Source organism: Terrapene carolina, unplaced genomic scaffold (genome assembly GCF_002925995.2).
Source record: "Terrapene carolina triunguis isolate 2854851 unplaced genomic scaffold, T_m_triunguis-2.0 Scaffold58, whole genome shotgun sequence".
NCBI classification, from domain to species: Eukaryota; Metazoa; Chordata; order Testudines; family Emydidae; genus Terrapene; species Terrapene triunguis.
In genome coordinates this window covers 29,952,404-29,978,887 of record NW_020664409.1, presented here as the reverse complement: position 1 = coordinate 29,978,887, position 26,484 = coordinate 29,952,404, and the positions used below count along the sequence as shown (strand labels likewise).

General features: G+C 39.9%; 1 protein-coding gene across 2 annotated transcripts in view; it reads left to right on the top strand.

Moving 5' to 3' along the window:
- ARHGAP28 (Rho GTPase activating protein 28) overlaps window positions 1-26,484 on the top strand; it is a 90,090-nt gene that overhangs the window by 46,605 nt on the left and 17,001 nt on the right. Inside the window, exons 2-8 of one of the 2 annotated variants that reach the window (XM_026661217.1) lie at window positions 4,464-4,666; window positions 10,447-10,664; window positions 16,454-16,541; window positions 17,987-18,144; window positions 21,977-22,142; window positions 22,256-22,347; window positions 24,122-24,199. In XM_026661217.1, coding sequence (XP_026517002.1) covers window positions 4,464-4,666; window positions 10,447-10,664; window positions 16,454-16,541; window positions 17,987-18,144; window positions 21,977-22,142; window positions 22,256-22,347; window positions 24,122-24,199 — 1,003 coding nt within the window. The remainder of the gene's footprint in view (window positions 1-4,463; window positions 4,667-10,446; window positions 10,665-16,453; window positions 16,542-17,986; window positions 18,145-21,976; window positions 22,143-22,255; window positions 22,348-24,121; window positions 24,200-26,484) is intronic. The other variant, XM_026661222.1, reaches the window with a different exon arrangement.

Genomic DNA, 26,484 nt, shown 5'->3' with positions numbered 1-26,484 from the left:
GCCTGTATACGGTTTAAATGCAACTTTTGAATACAAGGTGTTTTCATTGCTCTCCTTCTGTTTTATAGATTCTTCACCACCCATCACTTAATTAAATTGAAAACACAATCATTGACCTATCATTTCTCAGCCGCCAAACAATAATTAGGTGTCACCAAAACTAGCCCTTTTGATTTATCTTTTCTGTGAAAAGAGCTGCTTATTGGATTGGCTGAGCAGTATCAAAATCAATGTGTTATCAAATTCTAAATTGTACATTGGTTTCCTACAGAGAGAAAATAAAATGTACATATAGAAGGTCTGATTCACCATTACATTACTTCATTGTTAGAAGGTAACTGTCAGTTCCCTTGTATTCTATGGAAATATCCTGCTTCCTTGCAAAAGTGTTTTCAGTGGAAAACTTTTAACATGATACCATCATATTTCTCATTACTGGCAATTAATCCTTTCTTCTGTAATCAATGATGAGTGAGAGCGCGGCCTTGCAGCAAGTTCTTTCACTGTCGCTCTTTTACCATCTTCATTGCCTTTTGCAAGCTTTGTAAATCCCAACCCTGAAAACTATTTCATCCATTTTAGTCACGCACTGCAGTATTTGTTTGATGTTTGAAACCTCATTTCTCTCTCCCAGCATTTTCTGCATTTGTCTTTACTCCTGTCTAGAAAATCTGGGTATGAGCTTCTCCTCTTAATTTTTGGTCAGACTGTTATCTGATCAACTCATGCCTGCCTGTAAAAAATTGGGAAAGGAAGAGAGGGTAACTAAGATAGATGAAGCTTAAACTTTACTATTGCTACTCCTGTATCATTACTTCTTTTCAAGTGTTTCTTAAAGAGCAACAGGATCAGCTCAGTAGTTTAGTGGCCTAATAGCCAGCAAGAAAAATAAAAAACCTGGCCCCGTTGAGTGAAGAAAGTGGCTGAAGGGCAGGGCCGGCTCCAGGCACCAGCGAAGGAAGCAGGTGCCTGGGGCGGCCAATAGAAAGGGGCGGCAGTCCGTCCGTTGTTGAGGCGGCACGTCCGGGTCTTCGGCAGCAATTCAGCGGCGGGTCCTTCACTCCCTCTTGTCCTCTCCGGCGGCACTTTGGCGGCAGCTCAATCGGGTTTTTTTTTCCTTCGCCGCTTGGGGTGGCAAAAAAGCTGGAGCCGGCCCTGCTGAAGGGTAGGATGTCTGTTTCCATTGTTCCCTGGTGACTTAGCCTCAGCTGAGCTGTTATCTGGGAACACTCACATCCAGTGTGCTGAGTCAGTGCTCGGTCAGTGTCTTTCAAGAGTGAGTTAAAAGTGATGAAGAATATAGACCTGCTTTGCTTCTCCTGGGATATTTTTTCTGAAACTGTTTTGAAAAACATTTGCTAGAAGGAAATGCAGACAAACACTGCTGTCACTTACAGGCAAAAACACTTCCTCCAGGACCAAAGGTCCACATAGTATGGCAGCTGGAAGTCTACTTGAATACACATGCTCTTAATAGCAAGCATCAGAATAATGTGCGAACCAGACCACCTGGAAGCAAACTTCTGTTGTATACCAATAAGATGCATGTATCACTGCCTAATATTTCTCGTGATGTGAATCTTACACAGCGTGATTTAATCTGAGATGAGATAACAAAGCTCAAATATGCAACTCCTGGGAGACTGTTCTTCTGATATTCAAAATTTGTTCTGTACTTTTAATGTTCTGAATATATGTTAATTACTCCGTAACCTTGGAAGTATTTGGTAAATGTTGGTTGTCACATTAGATGTTGGCATGCTACTCATCTGTTTTGCATTTAGTTTTTTGTATGGTAATGTTACAAAATACCATATTAGCTGCTGTTGAAACCGCCAACTCTGTACAGATTCTTCCTAATATGGTGATGTAAGGCCCCAGTTTGAGTTAGCTGAGTGCTGAAGGAGTCAGAGCCCAGAGATCAGACTGGATGATGCTCCAGGAGTGCAAGGGTCATGGTCAGTATTCCACGCACTGGGAAGGCAGGAAATGTTTGAATTCCCTGACAATGACTAAAAGACAGTCCAATCCAGCCAGTTATGTTATCTGGGAACATGTTCTGCTGCCTCTTCAACATAGATTTGATTGCAAGAATGAAAGGAGCATTCATTTTAATGACTGTTGTTAAAGGAATTCTGACCTGATATGTGTGCTTGATTTTTGACAAAGGTTTATAACAAAGATACTGTTCTTTGAAATGGTGTCATGCAGAAGCTCTTTTTAAACAAGAATCTTCACTTGCATTTTAATTACAGAGAAGGGAAAGATGTCTTGTAATAAAAATGCTAGACTGGGATTCTTAACATCTGGTTTCAGTTCCTGGCTCTGCTACAGACTTCATGTGTGACCCTAGGCAAGTCACTTTATCTATCCAGGCCTTAGTTGCCTGTCTGTAAAATAGAGACAATAATTATTTCTCCTAACCTTTGTCTATCTTGTCTATTTAGATTAGTTGTTCTCAAATTTTTCTATACGGGGACCTGTCCCCTCATTCAGCTGGGAACCCTCTCCTATTTAACACTCTGGGTAGGGTAAAGTGGTCACAGCTTCCTAACACCACCCTGGGCATTGTAGCACCTGGCTAAGAACAACTGCTGTATCGTAAGCTCTTTGGAGCACAACTCTGCAATGCCGAGTACAACGGAGCCCCAATCTTGGTTTAGTCACTATAGAAGTGCACCTTTCATCTGATTTATGTTCTGTATTAACTTTGAGAACATCAGATCAGAAACATTAGTAGTTGTTGTATCAATTTGACTAGCAAACACTGCCTCCCCCTCCAGATACTCGCATTGGCTATGGTGTGTTTTATTTTAATAACTAAAACTTTATTAGAGCTCTCTGTGAGCTATTGCCACATGGCTCTTAAAGACTCTGGGATTTATTTACATTTTTGTGTTTCTTGCCGATGCATGGGGGCGGGGGAGGAGAGGGTGACTTTGGAAATAACAGGGATAACAGTTTCCACACAGAGCCATATGATGATTTCACTGGTGACTCAGTCATCTGAGGTTTTATGACCCGAAGCCAATTGAGATGCTCTGGTCTCTCCAATGGACAAACTCCATGGAAATCACTCAAATAGCTTTAACCACTTTGATGTCCTGAATTCCCCTTGTATTTTCTTGATTGTGCCTTGCCCTTATTAAAACAATAATGGTCCCTGTATGTTTAAACCACTAGCAGTTCATGAGAAAATATGTGGAAACACTGACTACAACTTTGCTCTTCCAAAAGCGCATTTATCAGAATCATATTTTTTTCTGCTTTTTGGAAATATTTTCTCAACCCATTTAAAAGCTTAAATTCCTTCCTTATCATCTGGCTAGTGGTAAATGGGCATGTTTGGCAAGCATGCCATTTGCCATTCCATAATCAAAGAGAGAAATGGGACAGCAGTTCTGCTTTGCCTTGTATAAGCACTGATCATGTCCACAGCTGGAATTTGTTGTTCCATTGTTTCCACTGCTGATCCCTAGCCTTGAGCTCAGCTCTGGGCTGCAGCACTAATCGGCTTAGACCACCCAAATGATCAAGGAGTGCTCCGGCATTCTCAGAGAAACAGTCAGCACCTCAGCTCAGAACAACTACACAAGAGGGAAAGAATAAGTTAATTCTTTGGCATTAAATCATTTTATTTATAAATCCACCATGAAAACAGTGATGGGACAGGGAACCCTGAAAAGGGAAATACATTTTTATGGAGTGAGATGTCTGTGGGTTTGAATAAGGGGTTGTTGGCCAGAATCATGGAACACTGAAAAGGAAGAGAAAGAGAAATTGTATTTCTGTTAATTCAAGTAGGTGAGGACTGGATGGCCCTGTGACAGACGCTTCTTCTCCAGTTCCTGGGACACTTCTCCATGCCACTAGGACCCTTTCTCCAAATCCCATTGCACACTTAGTATTGTGTGTATTACAATCATGCAGAAAGGCCCAACTAAGATCATACACTCATTGGGCATATAGTAGACATACAGAACATATACACATATAGTATAAGACAGTCTCTGCCTGGAAAAATTTAGGAGCAAAACAGACCAGACAGAGTAAAGTGGGAAGGGGAAATTGAAACACAAAGAAGTAAAGTAACTTGCTCAAGGTCACACAGTAGAGCAGTGACAGAGTTGGGAAGAGAAGCCAGGTCTCCTGAGTCCCAGTCCAGTGCCCAGTCCACTGCTAATAATCAGCACTTCACAATATAAAAAAATATTTTTATTAAATCAAAAAAACAAAATGATGACAAAGGTAACCCTAAGATTGTGACTGAAACTGTGAAATGAGAAAATTCAGAGAGAAGACTACCTTCATTCTGTCCTTTGTTTCCACCATTATGTCCACTGCCCACCTCAAAACAGAGTGAGTTGATGCATTGACTGTAAGTTTCATCTTTGTGTTAGAAGATAGAACTTCAGAAAAAAAAAGATACAGTGTTTCCATTTTTGATCATTATCTTCTTCCAGAAAATCCCTCCCTCAGTGCCGAAGAATTAACAGGATGCTTTCCAATGAGTCCTTACGTCATCCCATGTTCAGCCGTTCCAATTCCCAGGCCTCCGTGGATAGCACCTCGATGGAGGATTTCTGGTGTGAAGTGGAAAGTATCAAAGAAAACAGTGAACAAGGACAAGAAGAACAAACACTATTAGAAGTTAAACCAGCTGATGGTGAGCATACAAATTCCAAACTTGTCCTCCCATATTTTACTTTGACTAAATTCTTTCACTGATGTCCTGATCTCCACTCCTCCAAACTCCCAGCATGGATGTAATTAATGTACAGATGGGCTTGAGCCACAAAATGTGGGTTGGAATGCTGATTTCCTTTAAAGTCCAGAGGTATTCACATCTGGAGGGTTGGCTTGGGCCCACCCATCAATAGTATTAGTCAAGAATCACAAACGTGCCAAAATGATACTATGTCCATGGGAGCTCCATTTCTGAATTTAACAGTCAACACAAAGTAAGTTCTTGATATAGATATAGAGAGAGACTTACTCAATGTTGTCTTTTCAGGAATTTGGCACTCTGATTTCTGGAGAAGATTTTTCTGAATTGATCTTACCCATGTTTCAGTAAGAGAGAGGAGATAAATGAAATGGTGCAGCTAAGAGAGGAGTTTAAACAAAACTTCATCCCCAAACATGAAACAAACCAAAACTGAATCTATTTGAGGACTAGAAGAAGTCCAATTAATCTTTTTTTGGTTTTCTTTTAATTTCTTGCGTGTGTCCTCTTCCTTGTTTTAGCTACGACCTGAAGAGAAAGTTGTGTAACACCCAGAAAAAGAGGTTTATTTAACCATTTTCAATCTGGATATCATTCAGATGTATCATTGTGAGGGCTTGTTTTTATAAGACTTCCAAATCAACATCTAAACCTAAGAGAGATTGTTTGGATCTGTATTTTTGGATACTCATATCATCCAAACTTCAAAACTTTTTGAAATTCACCCATCACTAATATGAACCATACTGAATATGTTACCACTTTTCTATGCCATCTCAAAATAAATTACCCCTGGTCTTTTTCCTAATATATTTGAAAATTGAAAATTGAGATGGGGGAGTGTTTGATATTTTACATGTCTGTTATTATTACACAAGTCTGTTACAATCCAAAAGCAAACTGTACTACTCTATCAGAAGCCTGAGCTGACATAACATCTAGGGTTATATTTTAAAAGCACTACTGTGTTCTTTCAATTCAACTTTTAGTGAGAATTAGGATGTTACTGGCTTACCGCCACATTCAATGCAATTTAATTGCACTCTTTAGGTACCTGAACCTTTGTGGAGTCTAGGGAATATCTGAGCTGTTACCAATTATCCTTATTCTCAGAAACATCACAGTACACTGCTGTTAACCGAAACATTCACAACTATATAGATTATTCTGCATTCTCAGGTTTATCGTTTGTCTGATTACGTTCATTGGTTTTTGGTTTTTTTGGTCCCCTCTGCTCTGAATTAAAAATGAAATTGCAGGGTAAAATCCAATACATTTCTACACTGCAGTTACTTCTATGTGTCCTGAATATTGTTGCTTTCAGAAACATGTTCAGTGAGGAAGTGCTCATTCTAACTACTGAGCATTAGGAAAATATTTGGTATTGGACCAAAAGTCTTTGAATACTCAGTTATAATTATAAATCAAATTTAGATAATACCAGTACTACTTACTAATGATCCAAAACACAAGAAAACCAGTGTGGAAATTCATTAAAAATAATAAAAATCTTTTGATACATCTTTGAGGAAAATGGGAGAGGAAGAGAACAGATGGTTTGAGGAGGAAGTGAAGGGAAAATCGTGCCCAACGTAAATATTATTAGAGACAAAATAATCCTTCTCTCATGATCATGTGTTTTCAGAAAGATCAGAGAACTTTCATACTATTGACATTAGTAACCAAGGGCAAGAGAATTCATCTTGAGAGATACGGGGTTGAAGAAGTGGGGCAAGCAATGAACACATTAGTGACATCACAGAGGGCTGAGCTGTAGCCTCCCCAACGGGTACAGGGAGGCCCCTGGCTGCAAGTTTGTCATCCCATCAGCAATAAGGTGTGAGGTATTTAGGCATATGGCTGTGTGCCATGGAATTGGAAAGCATGGAATCACAGGAGGAACCAAAATGCAGGTTCTTTGCATTTTTGAGAACTGGGGCAACTCTATAGGTTCATTTCAGAGCTGCACCTGAGCTGAGCAGAGACACTTGGGCAAAGCTGAATTCTTAAAGAGTGGCATGAGAATTTAGGAAAAGTTGAGATGGACATTGTCATGAGCCTTAAGAAGAAACATCTCTTCCCTAATACTCTCTGAAAGAAAAGGGGAGTTGAATATTGAGGATTCTGGCTCCCTGTCAGGGTATCTAGACACTGATTTCTAAATAGAAACCAGAGGATTATACTGTGTGAAAATAACTTTAAAACAAAACTAAAAATGGTTCCTAGTCCTTAACTAAGACCATTTAGCTAAAACATGTTTGAATCATTTTATGCAGTAATTGCTTCTATAAAATAGTTTCACTCTTGTTCAATCATCCTTTGGTTTTGTCATTCCTACTTAGCTCTTGTTTGTAAGTACTACAGCTGGACAAATGATGAGGAAAACTATCCACCAACCTCTTGGTGACATCTAAGCAGAATATCTTTTTGACCATGCTCACACCCCATTTTACTATTTTTAGGGCTGTTGATTAATCGCAGTTAACTCACATGATTAATTCAAAATAATAAATTGCAATTTTAAAATTAATCGTGATTAATCAGTTTTAATTGCACTGTTAATAGAATACCAATTGAAATTTATTACATATTTTTTATTTTTTTCTACATTTTCATATATATTGTATTCTGCGTTGTAATTGAAATCAAAGTATATATTATTTTTTATTATAAATATTTTCACTGTAAAAATGATAAACAAAAGAAATAGTATTTTTCAATTCACCTCATACAAGTATGGTAGTGCAATCTCTTTGTCGTGAAAGTGCAATTTACAAATGTAGATTATTTTTGTTATATAACTGCACTCAAAAACAAAACAATGTAAAACTTCAGAGCCTACAAGTCCACTCAGTCCTACTTCTTGTTCAGCCAATCGCTAAGACAAACAACTTTGTTTACATTTACAGGAGATAATACTGCTCGCTTCTTATTTACAATTTCACCAGAAAGTGAGAACAGGCATTTACATGGCACTTTTGTACCTGGCATTGCAAGGTATTTACATGCCAGATATGCTAAACCTTCATATGCCCCTTCACGCCTCAGCCACCATTGCAGAGGACATGCTTCCATACTGATGACGCATGTTAAAAAAATAATGCGTTAATTAAATTTTGTGACTGAACTCCTTGGGGGAGAATTGTATGTCCCCTGCTCTGTTTTACCCACATTCTGCCATATATTTCATGTTATAGCAGTCTTGGATGATGACCCAGAGGGCCGCCTTTAGGAACTGCGGGGCCCGATTGGAATACCCGGTGATAGTCTGGGTCTTCGGCGGCACTTCGGCGGCCAGGGGTCCTTCACTCGCTCCAGGACTTCCACGGCACTGAAGGACCCCCTGCCGCCGAAATGCCGCCGAAGACCCGGAGCAAGTGAAGGACCCCCCGCCGCCGAAGTGCCACCAAAGACCTGGACTGCCTCCGGGTGAGTAAAAAAAATTTAAAAGGCGCCTAAGGCGTGGGGCCCTCTTGGGCGCGGGGCCCGATTCCAAGGAATCGGCCTAAAGCCGGCCCTGATGACCCAGCACACTTTCACTGTAGATTTGACAAAACGCAAAGAAGATACCAATGTGAGATTTCTAAAGCTAGCTACAGCACTCGACCCCAGGTTTAAGAATCTGAAGTGCCTTCCAAATTCTGAGCGGAACGAGGTGTGGAGCATGCTTTCAGAAGTCTTAAAAGAGCAACACTCCCATGCGGAAACTACAAAACCCAAACCACCAAAAAAGAAAATCTGCCTTCTGCTGGTGGCATCTGACTCAGATGATGAAAATGAACATGCATCGGTCCACACTGCTTTATACTGTTATCAAGCAGAACCTGTCATCAGCATGGTCGCATGTGCCCTGGAATGGTGGTTAAGGGACATATGAATCTTTAGCGCATCTGGCACTTAAATATCTTGTGACGCCGGCAACAACAGTGCCATGAGAACACCTGTTCTCATTTTCAGGTGACATTGTAAACAAGAAGCGGGCAGCATTATGTCCTGCAAATGTAAACAAACATGTTTGTCTGAGCGATTGGCTGAACAAGAAGTAGGACTGAGTGGACCTGCAGGCTCTAAAATTTAACACTGTTTTATTTTTAGTGCAGTTTTTTTGTACTTAATTCTATATTTCTAAGTTCAACTTTCATGATAGAGATTGAAAAATACTATTTATTTTGGGTTTTTACGGTGCAAATACTTGTAATCAAATATAAATATAAAGTAAGCACTGTACACTTTGTAGTCTGTGTTGTAATTGAAATCAATATATTTTAAAATGTAGCAAACATGCAAATATATTTAAATAAACGGTATGCTATTATTATTTAACAGTGGGATTAATTGTGTGATTAATCGCGATTAATTTATTTAATTGTGCGATTAATTGTGAGTAATTTTTTTAATCCCTTGATAGCCCTATTATTTTTTCATTGGCACTGTGAAAGCCAAGCTTGGTTTACAAACATTTTCTTGGAAAGAACATTTCAGGTCCAGAGCCAAGATGAATTTAATCATGAAACTGGAACAGGAGAGAATGTAGATGGAGCAGCAATGTAGGCAGATGAAAATAGAGACTGTCAAAAAGAGGAGTGAGAACAGCATGAGAATCATCAGCTCCAAACTCAGGCAGGAGGAAAAGAAGTAGTCATTAGTCCTATTTGTGGAAGTAAGCTGTTACACCAAATACAGGGAGTGGATCAATAAATTGGTCACTCTGCCATACACACACAGCCGGGAGATTAAGTTATGTAGGAGGGTGGTGAAGCACTGGAATGGGTTACCTAGGGAGGTGGTGAAATCTCCTTCCTTAGAGGTTTTTAAGGTCAGGCTTGACAAAGCCCTGGCTGGGATGATTTAGTTGGGGATTGGTCCTGCTTTGAGCAGGGGGTTGGACTAGATGACCTCCTGAGGTCCCTTCCAACCCTGATATTCTATGATTCTAGAGGCTTGTGGAAAGGTAAGCAAGTTAAGCAACAAGGTCAATGGCTCTTACATAAATTGTTTAATTGTTTCTTTGTGCATCTAACTGCCAAAGTGCAGTAAATTGTGTCTACAGATTGATAGACACAATTGTACAGGTTCTGGTACATCAGGAAGGAAAATTAGAGCAAATGTGGAAACGCAAGTGTGCTATAAAGAAAATAATATGTTAAGAAAGAGCTCATTAACTAGCTCTTTTGCTCTGAAAGAAAAAATTAGTCCATTTCCTCTTTGACATATTTGTTTGTGTTGCCTGTATATGAATCAAGGGTGTGGCCTCATCTGGAATACCCTGTGCAGTACTGGTCACCACATCTCAAAAGGATATCGTGAAACTAGAGGGGATTACTGCCCAGCCTTCCTTTGTCAAAGGACAGCATCCATACACGACATATGTGGGACTGAAAGGGGTTTCATTCATCTTCTTTAATGAGGGCTATTGTTTAGTGAATTTTCTAGGCAATTATGGGCAGGCACTATGCTATCTTCTTCACAATGCTGTATTAATGCACCTCAGTGGGCTTGAATTACCATTCTTCTGCTGTTCTTCTCCTAAACATCTTCTGTGCAGAGACAGCCAAGCTGGGGATTGTTTTCAAGATTGACAAGTAAATTTTACTTACTTGTGTGGCCCAAGACAGATTGGAAATTGAGTCTTCCTGAGGTAAAGGCTGCCACACTAAACCAACTGTGCTACCTCCGACCCACCCCATACAAGGCACGTTAACACTCTCACTCCTTCACAGAGGGGGAACTTGAAGCTGAATGGCTGCAAGATGTGGGCCTATCTACGTTGATTTCGGGGGCTGAAGAAGAGGATGGGCAAGCCCTACTGTCCACACTGACCCGCACGCAAGCCGCCGCAGTACAAAGAAGGTACAACACCTACACTCAGACTATGAGGAAGAAGAACAAACACACTGTCAGGGATGTGCGAGACATCTTTGGAGTTAATGACTCTTCTGTAAGTGGCAAATACTTGGTAATGGAGGGTTTTGAACTTTATTCTTATTTATATCACTATAGCATATAAATGCTTCAACCAGGGATCTCACTGTGCTAGGCATTGTAGAAGTAGTAAATGATGGTTCTTGCCCCAAACAGCCCAGTCTGGACCTTTTTGATGTCATATAAGCAAATGTGCTACCTTTTAAAGGGAACAATAAAACCGGCTCAAATAGCTGGTGCAAAGTTTTGCAACTAACTTATGTAATGCTGTGTCCATTGCCAACCTTCATTCTGCAGTCCACTATCAAGACTAACATTTACTCCCTCATTTTTTGGATATCAGTGAGTTACTTTTGGCAGTTGTGCAAATTTTTGCTGGCTTCTGAGAACACATACTATTTACTCAGCAATCTTAGCAGTGAAGTAAAACCTGTGTAATGAAGCAATAGGGGGCAAGTATGCATAAGCAGTGAAACACCTGCAGGCATCTTTGCAATAGTTTCATTGGGAACCTTATTTCACTAATAGAGCAAATAAAAATCCATTCATGATTCATTTGTTCAGGAATGAACATTTCTTCTTTAGGGTCTCATCCATTTGTCCCTGAGGACAGTTATAGAATTACCATTGCTTATCCCCATGCATTGTATTTACATGGATTTAGTTGATCGTATGCCCTAAGTCCACATACTAAAAACTCAAAAGCAGCATGCATGAATTTAAATAAGTAACTCCTGTTGTCCTTAATGCGGATTATAGCTAAACTGCCAAGCCCTGTTTTAAAAATGTATAGTGAAGCTTATATTGTTGAAAAGTAGTAAGAAACTGCCTTCTTCCATGGAATTATTCAGTCCCTTCTCATTTGCTTATTTTTTCCAGAAGGTTCACGCTACACACTAATAACCTGCAAAAGTCCATTAAACAGACAAAGTACAGCTGCTTCACGTTAAAATAGAAGTTCGAAAGTAAAACATCTGGAGGATTAGCTTAGTGGTCTCAGTCTCCAGTTTAAAATAGCCTCCCTGGAACCACAAGTTCATATACTAGCAAGATTGGCACAGCACCACATCCTCCAAGTACCATGGTTTCCTGTGGGTAGAGTATCTTGGTTAAGACTTCAAAATCCCAGACTACTTTGCCCAGACATTAAAGATCTCATGGCACTTTTTGTAAGATTAGGCATTTTCCTTAGGTAAAATATCTATTACCTATCTTAAAGCTCTGGGTCTCTTTTTACCATGAGGTATTGGTATGTTAGTCACCCTATGAAACTTCTTAGATACAATAAGTATGGCAGAATGTGCAGTTCCTGCAGCAAAATGAAGTTTAATTACTCTAATAAAAAGCAGTCACCAGAAAAAAAAATGTTACACTAGTTCTCGTTGTTGCACAGAGTGTTGAATCTGATGATCTTTTGGTGTTTTTCTTGTGTCTCACTAATGGACTGGAAGTCCCAGAGCTATGTTAAAGGCATGGTCTTCAAGTTTTCATTTTACAATTACCTTTTTAAAAACGGAGCCCATCTAATTGTTGTGAATTGTGAAAGTCTAATATAAGATTTAAAAAGTAACTGTTATGACAGTCCTAGGATTTCTCATTCTTTCTTCCCATGAAATTTTTCAATTCTACCTGTATTGCTACACACTTACTGTAGTCGCAGCCATATTTCACACATTTACCTCTGCTACTTAAAGAGAATATAGGAGAGAGTTCTAAAGGGCAGCCAGGCAGCAAACACCCATTGAAAGTCCATGTGAGTTGGGCTCTCAATTGCTGTGTGACATTGAAAATCTCCCTCTGTGTGACTAGCTGCTATGGGATTTTGAAAAACTGTCTTATTTATCACCTCTCCAGTGATTAGGAGAAATGTAGGGAATGAATGTTGGCAGTTTAGTGCACAATGACTGATGTACCTTGGCTTGGCTGAATTGCTGGTACCAGATAAATCATCTTTTTTTCAAGTGTTTGCGTACTAGTCTGAAATGCCATGCAGGACTTTTAATCACCTCTGCCATGGAAAGAGTTAGTCTCTCCACATAATAGTTTGTGTAACCCTCTACATTAAAAGAAGAGGTGCAGTCTTCATCCAGGCATCATAAACACTACAGCTGCCCAGAGGAGAGAGATACGGGATGGATAACTATCTTCTACACTTAGTAATGAGGAAAAGGGTGATTAAACCACAAGGTGAGATTTCTTTTTATGAGGGTGACTCACTTAGCTTTGCCCAGTGGCAAGAGGAGAAGAATAATACAAATTGTTAGCATTTGGGCTGCATAAATAACTATAATTTTCTATTTTTAATTTACTTTGCTGTCAGCAAGCAGGGACAACAGGGGGAGGAAAGCGTCCTAGGCAAATTGACAGGTTTAGTGAAGTTTTCCACACTGCATAGAGAAGGAAAAAACTGGGTTTCTAGACTCATTTGAAACCTATTGCCTCAGTTGCTTGCATAATGAATTGTAGCTCTTAACGTCAGGGTTATCCAACCAAAAACAGGCATAAGGCCAGATTGTGAATGATCCCTGGGTAGGTGCACAAGGAGGGGAATATGGCACAAGGAGTCCTTGTATCGGGGCTTAGAGGCTAGCCATGGTTACAGATCCTTCACTCTGCTGAGCACAGGACTGCTCCCAAAAGAGCATAAACCACCCAAAGTTAGTGGCAAGAAAGTGTGACCCTGTTCTGCCCTGTTCACAGCCCTGTTCTGCCTCTGTTCCAGCTGGAAGAGCTAACCTGGCTTAGAAATGGGAAACATGCTACATCCTTCTAGAGCAAGGTGCAATGGGGGTGCCATCCAGGAACTCCCCCCTTGAAGCACTCTCACCCTCCCCTGGATGAGGCAACTCTGTCCCACCTCTAAAGCAGGGCTATGGCACATCAGTCACTGTGGCCGGATTTTCATGGGTGTTGAACGCCCACAGCATCCATTAAGGTCTCTAGGAGCGGCAAGTGCTCAACAGATCTGAAAATCAGGCAGTTTGGTGCCTGGTGCAACCTATCAGTAAAGTCCAAAAGTGGGGAGCAAGTTAAGCTCCAGACTAATGAAGGACCTGACCCTGCACACTTTGATAAGTAAAACTCCTCTTGATTTTCAGAGGAGTGTTGCTCAGAGTAGTGCATGAAGGATCAGGATCTAACTAAAATAGTAAATCGCTAACTAAATTAGAGGCATTTGCATGAAAAGGCATTTGCACTTACCATGCTTGAAAATATGAATCGCTCAAAGAGCAAAGGCAGCTAGCAGCATGAACAGAACTTTAACACGAACATCTCTTTAGTGTTTATGTTTCTTGGCTGCAGTGCTGACATTAAAATTTTGCCTTTGTGATGCTCTGATGATTTGTTTTTACATCTTCTATGTAGTGGAACGCTTTTAAAGGAAATGAGCATTTCCATCTCCACCTTTTTCTTGCTAGTCAGATTTCCTCTTCCTGTGCACATAGTGCAAGTAAACACTGGAGGCATTTTTAGCATCAGTAATGACTTGATGAACAACTAACTGTAGGCCAGAATCAGGATACCTAAACCGAACCAAATTCTGCCTTCATTGGAACCACATCCAAGTCAATGGTATTGCACACATGTAACGAGGGGCAGAATTTGGCCCACTAGGTTTAGCACATGTATTGGAAAATGAGCTTTCTAAACTTTCGTTTTTAAGGGACACTATCTATATATCATAATCATGTACTAACAAAAATGGAGGAGATTCTCTGTCCCAATCTGCTCCCTTTTTATTGCTTGGGTGGTATAACAAGCAGAAACCTCCTGTAAATCCCCTGTTGGGGATACCCCTATCACTCCTACATGCCGCTCCCTTTACTGGTGGGGAGGCAAGAGGCTGGAATGTGATGCCTTTTAGTTATTCCCAGCATTGTTTATAGGGGAATATACTCAACGGACTCATATTAGAGCATCTTGCAAGCTGCTCTAAACTACACTGGAGTTGAGGCAGAGAGTAATTGATCCATAGCTGGGTCCATAACAATCTCCATTTCCTAAATCATATACCCAGCAGAAACAGGATGCAACAGAGAGAGTGCCCTGTTAGTTTTCCGGGTGTTATTTATAATGCCTTATATTATCAAGGCTGGAAGGATTTTACAAATCTAATTCATGTTCACCATTTCTCTTATTTGCCTACTTTTTGCACTTCACACAGCTCAGGCAGCTTGTCATAAAACATTTCTTTTAATGCTGGGCTTTTAGAAATCATAAAATCATGCTACCATATTTCATTTCTTTTATTACACAGCCCTTGCTTTTTAATGGATTATAGTTCAAAGGAAACCTTGTGACTCAAATCCTGTTTGCTATCAGGTTGGTAGCCTATTAAATGGACTCTCTCAGGAGAGATTTTATTCATCTTACATTTAACTTTGTTATCCAAATAACTCAAAGGATAAGATTGTATAAAACAACTGCAACATTATTTCAGTGTTCAAATTGGAAGGTCTGCCGTCCTTTTAAATATCTGCCATTTTATATCAGTCTGAGTACTGCTCCCGTGTGCATTAACTACAAACTGGGAAGAAAGTGTTTTCTGCCTCTGGGGAAGGCATCACCTCATATTGCTAAATGGTTTATTCCGCTGTTTAAAGAGCAGCTTGGATGGGTTCAGCAGAGTTCTCATCAGCACCCCTCCCCTGGAAAGACAGCTGTGATGCTGAACCTCAAGGGACCGGGGAGCATGTAAAAGCAAGGGTGTGGGAGAAATAACACAATTCTCCGGGATGCCAGCAGGATGTAGAGAACAGAACAGGTTTTAAAACAAAGATTTTAGCCAATGAAGCTGATTTCACCAAGTAGCCTTCTAATTATTTTTAATATTTCTACCCTTTCTTCATCCCTGAACATGTCTTCCTGCTCCAAATTCTCCTCAGAGAATCATAGAATCATAAGACTCAAAGGGACCTCGAGAGGTCATCTAGTCCAGTGTCCTGCACTCATGGCAGGACTAAGTATTACCTCATGATCTATTCCAAAGCTGCTAATCACAAGGGCAAATTCAGCACACAAAAATGTGTCACACCAAGTGAAAGTTACCCTTTGACTTTCAGCCGCTGTTTTTGTCTCTCTCCCTCCCCCTCGCCCCACTCTCTCACACACTCTCTCTCACACACACAGCATTTTTACACAGTGCAAAACAATTTTCTGGGCAAAACCAAACAAAACTAAGCAATAGGAAAGAGATTTAAAAAAAAAATTGTTTGCCGCTCTCTGATAAAGAACCTGTGTTATTCTTGTAACCCCAGTTTCCACACAGTGTAGCCTATGGGAGGAAAATGTTGAAGTGCATTTCCAGCTGGTTTTGGCCATCCATTTATTTACTTGTTAAATTTCCAATCCTGCAGGGTACTGAGTGCCTTCAATTCCTGCAGCCCCTCAGTGGGAGTTGAGAGTGTTCAGCACTTTTCAGGAGGTGCACAGCACCTGGCAGAATGTGACCACGGTGATTAAAAGCAAGATGAATTACACATTGATACAAACCTTTAACTTGCTGCAGTTATCTGAAGCAATTTCATTAGTTAATTTCAGTCATTACATATGGGAGATCTCATTAGCTGTGTAAAGCTGTGGCAATACTCACTGACCTCGACATGATCCACATCTGCAGCCTAAAGAAGATTACTTGCACAGGCTGGGTAATGAAAATCTCTCTCTGGCAAATCAGAATGGATTGTTTAAACTTAGTGACAAAAACATAAGCTGGGACTGATACACTGTTGATTGAGTTGTAGAAGTGTCTGTCCACATGCCTTTAATTTCATTGCAGTCTGATCATTTTTCCTTCCCTATCAGCCCACGTTTGAGACAGTGCCAGTGTCACCAGTTCCTTCTAATGGTATCCAGCTTCCGGGGCAGAAGCCAGTTTGGAAATCAGTGAGTTGTGAGTATGCCAACCTGTAACCAATATTAATTTGATCATAGCAATGAGAGATAGAAAGTACCTTTTGGAATCATCTGGTTAATCCACTATTTTAGGTGCTGAGACACACTACATGCTTTTTCTTTAAGATTATTACTATTATTAATAAACATTTATATCATGGTAGTGCTCAAAGTCCCCATTTTGAATTGGGGCCCTGTTGTGCTGGACGCTTTACAAACATAGAGCAGAGCCTGTAGTCTCTAATCTATGGCTCAGTCTGCACTGCAATTCAAAATATGTAAATAGATTCCTGAGACCTACAGCCATACTAGTGTTTTGTAAAGTGTTTCATAACGTAGTTAGCTTTGTCTATCCTATAATTTGAAAGAGCGATAGCACTTGTATGGGAAGAATGATGTTTGAACTTCCAGTACTACCAACCCCAAGTGTTCAAAAATCATGAGTCAGGTCCCCAATAACCATACATTTGGCTTAAAATCCTAAGATTTGAATAATGATGATAATACATTTGGGGCTCACTTTATTTATCTTATTTCTAAGCCTTTAGGGTGCACTTGGGTCATGTTTCTAAGCTTCCTCTGCAACCTTGAGGGCTAAAACTTACTTTTTATTTTAATGAAAGCTGAGATTCTTACCTAGTTGCACAAAATCCAGGAGCTGGGACTTTAAGTATCATGAGACTCATAATAAAATCATGAAAGTTGGCAACACTAGAACTCATTCAGGCTAATACACTGTGAAGTCTATGGAGACAGGGCATTTCTATAGTAGAAATTTCCCTCCTATGCCTACTAATTCTAGTGGGCAACTAATTTCTGGAACAGAGCACTAGATCATCTTGTCTTTTGGTTCCTGGATTCTATTAAAAATTCCACTAGAGCTGGCATGGCTTTGCAAACCAGATGGTAGCATGCTGAGCCCCGTCTGCACAGGGTGTGCCTGTACTATGTTTTTTATGCACCAAGAGCAGCAATGATGGGGAATTGTAAGAAAAAAAACAACAGTGTAAACAACAGTGACCAGAGAAACAGTGTTAGCAGCACTTTTCTATCAATAACTTTAAAAAGAAAAAAAGATTGTTCACTGGACAAATGCAGAAATAGTTTCCCTAGACAGGATAGACAAGATCATTATGCACAAATGTGATGATGAGGATGATTCTTCTACTGACAAAGAGAAAATTACAGCTTAATCACCTTCTGCACAAATATCAATAGCAAAAAATCTAAAATAAAAATAGGGCTTTGATTTCAGAAAGTACAAGGGCTTATTTCCTCCAGACAAAACAGGAACATGCATTATTGTTATGCTGAAATTCCTCTGTGAAGCTCTTCCCTTAACACTTTCACAAGCTTTTTGTTTGGTTTTACCATTTTTTTAATGTCTCTGCACCAAACACCAGCAAACCTTCAGTATTCATATATAGTCTCCCTTGTTTCCAGCTAATAGCTGTCTAGACTGTGGACTAGATAAAGACAGCCCATCAGTAACAGAAGAGCTATCCTATGAGGTTTCTTTCTCAGAATCCATCACAGTGGTCCCAAAAAACAGAGAACGGCAGAACAACCAGAGATTCAAAAAGGATGATTCTGCTTTGCCTGTAAGTTTAAACCCCTCGTGTTGACTCAATAATTTTTCTTCTTTACCCCATTCATTTCCTGCTTCATTTCCCTCACCACAGTGAAATCTCTTAAGATACATTGGATTTCCTTCAATATATGTGTTTTAATACTTTATATATTTGTAAAGGCTTCCTGCTGTGCTTGTCTGTCGCCCATCACACAGCATTCCCAATGAGGCTCCAAAGCCGAAGCGTGTGCTTAGTCATGGACACATCTTCTACCCAACGCAATTTAGTGTACATACCCCAGTACTTGAAAATTATATTGCATTGTGTCACCCACAAACTTTTCACATAAAAACAAAGATCAGTTACTGGCACTGAATGTGGCAATCCATCTTTATTACTTGAACTACTCCCTTCACCTTATCCACACCCAGATTCTCTACCTTTCTTGACATGGGTTTTAAATTTCTGTGTCTGAGATCTGTTAGACTCAGACATGGGAGGAAGAGTGAACCTTGGTTCTGTTCACTAGTATCTCAGATTGTCTCAGATTAGTATTTGACGCAGGTACAGCATAGGAGATACCAGATCAGTAGCCAGGGACAGAAGATTATTGTCCAACCAGGTATGCCAGTCTACCAGTTGGATGGCATTCTCCCTCCAAGCCAGCTGGCAATTTACTGATTCCATCAGCCTCTAAGGGTGGACCATTAAAACGGGTCCATCATCTTGAGAGGAAATGTGTGCCCTGGCCCCCAAACTTGAGGGTTTCATGATCAGTCTGTGACAAGGATGTAATCACAACCACCATCCAATAAAAGCCAAAACACTGGCTCCAGACTTTAGCCAGATGTATGAGTCAAGCCATTAACTATGTGGGACAGTCCCACAAATGTCACATTGGCCATGAGATCCTAAATTGATCCAGAATAGTTATCGTCTGCATGGATGCTGAATTCACCAAGAACAATCAGGTTGTGCGTGTCCAACAGCACCAATGGAGAAGACCTCAAGAACCTCAAATGTCCATGTTGCAGTAGGGTGATAAGTATCAAGTAGATTACATATGGCATGGAGTACAGTCTGATTGCTCTGTGGTGATAATAATTTGATCACCTTTTCGGAATCAGGCTGTCTCCCTAGTTATCATGGTCCTGGCATACTGAACTTTCCTCCTTGGTCCTGTTACTAGAAAACCTCTAACCTTCCCCTAACCCTCACCATGAGATTCCATCCTCAATTTTAGAGATGTTACCTATCCCTCACACTCTTCCAACCATAAGTATGAACCTCCTAACTGGCATAGCACAGCAATCTGGGGCAAGTAGCATACAGAAGGTGGCCTGGTACTGATGGGTAAGCAACTGAATAGTTTCAGAGAAGTTCACAGATGTGTTTCAAGTGGACAATTTTGCATGCAAAACTGTGGGTTTTGTGGATAGCATGTAGTGTCTGCGTACACACATACATAGAACTAAGCAGCTCTGGGGGAAATTTTGCCTCCTTAAATACAATCTCTTCCAATGCTCCCCCAGGGATGATACACCTCCACACCACCCGTACACAGGACTCCGTTCAACCTGCACAATCTAGCCCACTGGGAACATGATAAATGGAATGTAATCCTAGATGTTGGAGAAGTAAAAACCTATTAGCACATCGAGTCCATCCAAATACAGTACATAGTCCCCCACACAGAAGATGTGTCAGATAGTAAACTGATGCAACATAGGATCTGGAGCCAAATGCCAGGAATATAATTTCTAAAAACCACAGAGATGAAGTAAATTCAAAGTTTATCACAATGTATTGTGCCAACTTTAATACTGTATAGTTCTCTAACTCCGTGGTTTGCTGTGCTCTATGCCATAGATTCCCAATGCTGTTCTTACAAAGAGAGACAGCCCCAAACCTCATGTTAAGACTACATCACATCAAAACGCCTCTAGGAGACAACAACCCACCATTGAAAATCACTGTAGTAATTTTTTAAAAATACTTAGTCCTTCCATTGGCAAATGAGGCCTGCAAAGAGGCCTTCTCATTCCCTATTCCTCCCTTATGTCCCTTTAAATATATATATATATAAATTATTACCGGTGTAATATATATATACACACACACACACCGGTAATAATTTTTTCACATTTTCAGAGTGATTTAATATGCTCTGTTTGAGTTTTTTTTCACCTGATGAAACACTGCAAATAATGAGATTGCCTTTTGTTTCACACTTTAGGTACATCAGCAGTTTTTCTTTGCTTCAATGGTTTGTCATTGCAAAGACTCTTATCATATGTTCTATGAATGAAATAACAGAATTTTTAGATTTTGGGGGTCATTTTCTATACTTCCCGATCTTCCCTATTTGGCCAGAAGATGATGGTATCTTGCAGTGCTTCCTATTTCCCCCTGTTTAGAATCATCTCCTGCTTTAAAGAATACTGGGAATGAAGTGTTGGAGATCCTGGCCTCTGGAACTCACGTCCTCTGTGGTCAGTCAGAGCTTTGTTGCTTCTAGAGCACAATGCAAGATGTATCATTTTTGTTTGCCTTTTCCTTGACTATTGTTTCTCTGTTTGATGGCTTTTATTGAGAGATGAGTTAAAACCAGGGCATTGAACCTGAATGCATTTTAATTAAAAGGGAGGGAGGGAGTCACATCCCTAGAAGGTTTTAGTTCCAACTTGGATCCCCAAAAGTAGAGATGACTTGTAGCACTATTTATTTAGTAAATGCTTGTGACTGGTTTGAATTACATAATGATGCCAAGGTTCCACCGAGCTATGCACAGCACAAGTTTTTTATAATACTAATGATGACAATGACATCAAAACATATGAAAAGAGCTCTTTTTCTCTTTTTTTACAGTTTTACAGCAGGAAACATCACATATCCTAATGCAGCAATATTCCTATTTTCATGTCTCAGAAGTTGCAAAGTAGCATTCAATTCATGTAAATGATCCATGGATTCTACTTTCATAAGTGTTCCTTGGCCTTTTAACATTTATGTTTCATATTACTCACCCTAAATCAGTCCTGTATAATAAGTCAAAATCAGTGCCTATGTAACACCAGCAGACCCCAGTCATCATTGGCCAGGATCAAACTTGAGACCTCTGGAGCTTAATGCATAAGCCACTTCTGTGTGAGCTAAAAGACATCTCTTTTAGCCAAGGCTGTAACAAGCTTATCAAGCTTTAGCTGGCCTAGGTGCCACTAGAGGGGGATAGAGTGCCACAACAAGCAGGCATGAGTTACATCTAGATGGTATTAGGATTTAAGTGTTCTGTCTTCTGAGTAATGAGCTCAGATCATTAGACCACGCTTCCTTCAAAGTGCAAATAACATATAGAACTACTTCCTCCATAACTGCTATGCAGCCATTTCTGTGATGAAATGTGGCTGCTGTTTAATAGCATCAAGCAATATTATGGAAGAATTTAAGAGGAGAGAGGTGGATTATTAAATCCTGTTGGAACTAGAGAGGAAAGTTGAGTTAGAATGTAGTGTAGCTGAATTGTTGAAAATTGGAATATGTCCAGGACATCAGTGTTAAGATCGATCCCTGTTTTTGTAAAAATTGCCAAGAAATCTATAATTGAGCACAAAGGATCAGGTGCTCAGTTGCACATTTCAAATTAAAGTAGTCATCAGCACAATGGCCCAAGAACATGCAGGACCATGGGTTCAGCTCTGAGTTAGCCCACCCATGAAATCACCACCACATGACTTCTTGCAGCACCAAGGCACATTTTTTATATATATTAAAAAAAAAAACCTTCTTCACAAAGAGTAATTTTAAAAACTAAACATTTCTCAAGTATGTAAAATAAAACCCTATTTACATATACTTCTTGTAGAAATTTATTGTTCGAAAAAGCCAATTTGGCCTGACAGAGGTTGGAGACCTATCTCTTGAAGACATGAAGAAAATTCGCAATCTCTCTTTGATTGAACTAGCAGCCTTCTATGATGCTTTGGGAATAGAACTCAAGAGGAACCGAACAGAAAGAATCAAAGGACGAGGTAAACGTACAGTGGTAGCTGCCTGACGGGTGGCTTGTGATTTCTAGTGCTTAGTAAGAAGACGCTTATTAGACTTCACTTTCTCTCTTTCGTTTTACATCTTTTTTAAAAAGAAAATGGCCTTTTTGGAGTCCCTCTCGCAACACTGCTGGAAAACGATCAAAAGAAGGTTCCTGGAATAAAAGTTCCTCTCATCTTTCAAAAAGTGAGTAGAACAAAATCATGTGTGGTTTGAATTTTCCTCATGAGCATTGACATTCAGAGCAGACATCCGATAAAAGAAGACAGACTTTAATGGCTTCAAGGTGTTTGCAATTTACTTCTGTCCATAGGTTGTGATTTAAACATCTCATGAGACTTAGATCAAAAACACTGTTCTTGAATATCATGTGCATGCTGGGAGTTTTTTCCAATTTGGAGAGTATATTTATAAAATATTGCACAGGAAATGTACAGAACCAACTGGATAGGATTCTGCTCCCCTTTTCATTTGATATGTAGATCAATGGCATGTTTTTGAAGGGGGAGCATTTATAATTTCACATTATTTCAAATTGCAGACCTGTTGACTTATCTGAGATTATCAGAAGTGAACTGGTGTGATCTGATTGAGGTGCATAGAGCCAAGAAGCTGGTCATTCAACTGAATTAGTGTGAAGCTACAGTGACATCCAGTGTATGGCTCAGTTAGACACACACCAGCATGTACACATGCATACACACACAGATTTATATGGACATACAGTTTTAAGACTGAAGTCACATTTAACTGTAAATACCTCCTGAAAGAAAACAAAGCGCTAGTATCAATTAATTTAGATAGAGTTAATTTGGCACATTTGTTATTAATCTCTGCACTGCCAGCAACCAACTTCACTTCATTCCTTTATAATTTCACTTTGGGAAGTTATAGAGCTATTGATTTTTTGTTACATTGGCTGACCAAAAAATAATAATAATAATAATAATGATTCAGGGCCAAACAAAATAGTTCATTTGACCCTAAATGAAATGTTTCATTTAAGTTCTGAGGATTTTTACCTTTATTCAAAAATAAAATTAAAGTAAAATTCAAAACAAAAAGTCATTTTGAATCCAAAAACCAAAATGTTTCATTTTGATTATGACAAAATGTTGTGGTTTTTTTCAGATTTTTTTAACCAAAACAATTTGGCAAATCTGACATAAATTCAAGACATGTTTTCATCAATCCAAAGCTGTATTTTTGGTGAAAAAAAGTTTCATTTGAAACATTTTGCCCAGCTGTAGATCTGATAACTTGTTAGAGAAAGAGTGTTAGTGATAGAGCTGGAGGAGGGCAGTTAATAATGAAAATCCAGAGCCCTGTGAATAAATGCAACAAAACTAGTTTTTTCCCACTTTTGCATTTTGTCAAAACAAAAATACTCTGCACTTAATTTTTGTAAAGAAGAAATGCTGAGACCAGAAAGATCTATTCACATTGTATTTGGACATCCCAGAAAGAATTTTCCTAAGATTATTTTTTTGTCTAAGTTCTCAATTCTGCCTACACATTTATTAATAGGCTTTTCTATGGTGCTCATCACCATAATAGTTGAGCATCTCACAAACATGAAGGAATGTATCCTCATAGCTCCACTGTGTAGTAGGGAAATCAGTGTGACTTCTTGCTAAGAAAGATACTGTGCAATGTAAGGATTTCCCCATTATTATTATTATTATGATTATTATTATTACTTATTTATTATTAGACCTACAGTAGTGCCAAGAGTCCCAAGTTAGGGGGCTCCTGTTGTGCTAGGAGTTGTACAAACACATAGGAAAACATGGTATCTTCTCTGAAAATTCACAGTTTTAGGAACACAGAGCAAGTTCTGATTGATTTGCTAATATGGGTATTTATTATTCTTGATGATAAACTATATCAAGTGGTTTTTAGGGAAGGCAGGTTGCTAAAAGATAAATAGTATTTTTAAAATGCTGCTGTTGCATTTTAGCTGTTGCTCAAGCTTGAGGAAACGGGTTTAGAAACGGAAGGAATTCTTCGAGTTCCTGGATCTGCCTCAAGAGTTAAGGTACCTATGTTTTCTCATTCACCTTCTTGTAACCAGTAGAGTCTATACAAAGTGGCAAAGTTTGTATAGAGAAATTCTCAGTCCCATTATTAGCAGCAAAAACAGTGGCTTGTCATTTGCTTCCTGAAACTGAGGACCATAACTTGGCATGGGCTGATGTTTTATTTAGAGGACACATGGACTCAAAGTGCAGCTCTCCTCCACTAAACCTGTGAGGGAGGCCCCTCGGTTTAGAACTTATCTGACCTCCTTGTCACTCAGAATTGCTGTGATCTCACTTCTTTTATTTTAACTTATTTCAGAAATACTGAGTCACTAGATTGAGGTTATCAAGGAATTTAAGCTAAAGATCTGACTCCACATAATTTTAAGCTGCTTGTAATATTATGACTCATTTGTCCTTTGATTGGAGTTTTGGGATCCCACGTTTGGAACTGTGAGAAGTATGTCCTGCTGCTCAGTTTGACGAAATGAAGTACTCCATTTTTGTAGCACATATGAGTAGGGTTGGGCCCACTGGCCTGTGCTTGCGACAGTCAGTGGCTTTACGTTTGCCCCCCTAATATGTACCATATTATTAGCAAGTAGACTATAATAATACATGCCTTCCTGTAATGCTTATTGTAAATTAATACATCCGTCTTATGGTATGAAAAGTGAGGTTTTGTCTGAGTGTTGTGGGTGATGTCATGGTATGTGGACTCTCAGTTCATCTTAAACACAAGGCCATTATTAAAGAAAGTAGCAACAAACTAAAGAGACAAACAGGCTTCCACACAGGTTAAGTTCTAGCTTTGTCTTCCTTGTTTACCAGAGGCCCCACCTGCCTTGAACTCTATACAGTACACAAAGACATCTTTCTAGTGACTGAATAATATACTGCAACATATTGTTACAGGTGAGATGCACAGTTGCCAACTTTCATGCGGTAAATAAGCACCCCAACTTTCACAATAAGCCAAAAATCAAGCTAATTCCGTTTCAAAACAAGGCCAAAACAAGCCAATCCCTAAGAACCCCAACACTCCAGCCCACTGTGCACCCCGGACTCTCTCCCGCCTGTCCCTGCTTCATGGGAGCCAATCAAAAAAGGAAGCAACAAGCTACAACAAGCAACAAACCAAACAAGCTAAAAGCCAAAAACTAGCCAACAAGCAACTCACAAGCCAATTAAGCCAAAAACAAGCCCAATTTCTGCGTTTTTTTTCACAGGTTTGGCGTGTCTGGTGAGATGACTACAAAGCAATGCTCAGTAGCTCTGGCACTCAGAACATTAAATGAGAGAACATTAAATGAGAAAAACCTCCAGTAGTTGGTTCTCATTCCCTTACAATCATTCCCTTTTGCTTGGCATTAATAACTAAATATCTTTGCATTTTTTTCTTTGGTTTTTACATTTTTAAATGATTCCTGCTCCCCTGGCTATAATTGAATATTCCACCAGCAAGAAAAATAACCTTTCTACATACAGTCAGTTAGGCTTCCCAGTACTGTGACATCTGCCCAGCGTAAAACAAGAGTGCTTCAGAATCTTGGAGAATCCTGCATGTTGATTAGCTGGTTTGGTCACATGATTAGTAATAGCTAATAAAATGTGACAAGAGGAGGCTTTGCGTGAGAGATCTGTATAATAATGATATGCTTCTATGATACTTCCACACTAAACAGTTCATTTCACATTTAAAAAAATAAGTGAGGAGTTTGCAGAAGGTAAGATGTTTCTTGGAGCTATGCAGATGAGAGAAGAGCCTTTCATTGGAGTAGAGGGAATCAGATGGGGCCTCACAATATTTACTTTGGATAGGGCCCTGCAAATTTATGTCTGAAGATAACTAATGCCATAGTAGGACTTGATCCTGCAAGGTACTGAGCACTTTATAGTGCTGAGCATCTCAACTCCTCCTGACTTCATTAGGTGTTCAGCGCACTCAGCACCTTCCAGGATTGAACCCCTAGCCTGAACAGAGACTCTACAGCAGGGGTCGGCAACGTTTGGCACGCGGCTCGCCAGGGTAAACACCCTGGCGGGCCGGGCCAGTTTATTTACCCGCTGACGTGGCAGGTTCGGCCGATCGCGGCCCCCTCTCGCTGTGGTTCACTGTCCTGGGCCAATGGGGGCGTTGGGAAGCGGCGCGGGCCGAGGGATGTGCTGGCCGCGGCTTCCCGCCGCCCCCATTGGCCCAGGACGGCGAACCGCGGTGAGTGGGGGCCGCGATCGGCTGAACCTGCCACGTCAGTGGGTAAATAAACTGGCCCGGCCCGCCAGGGTGTTTACCCTGGCGAGC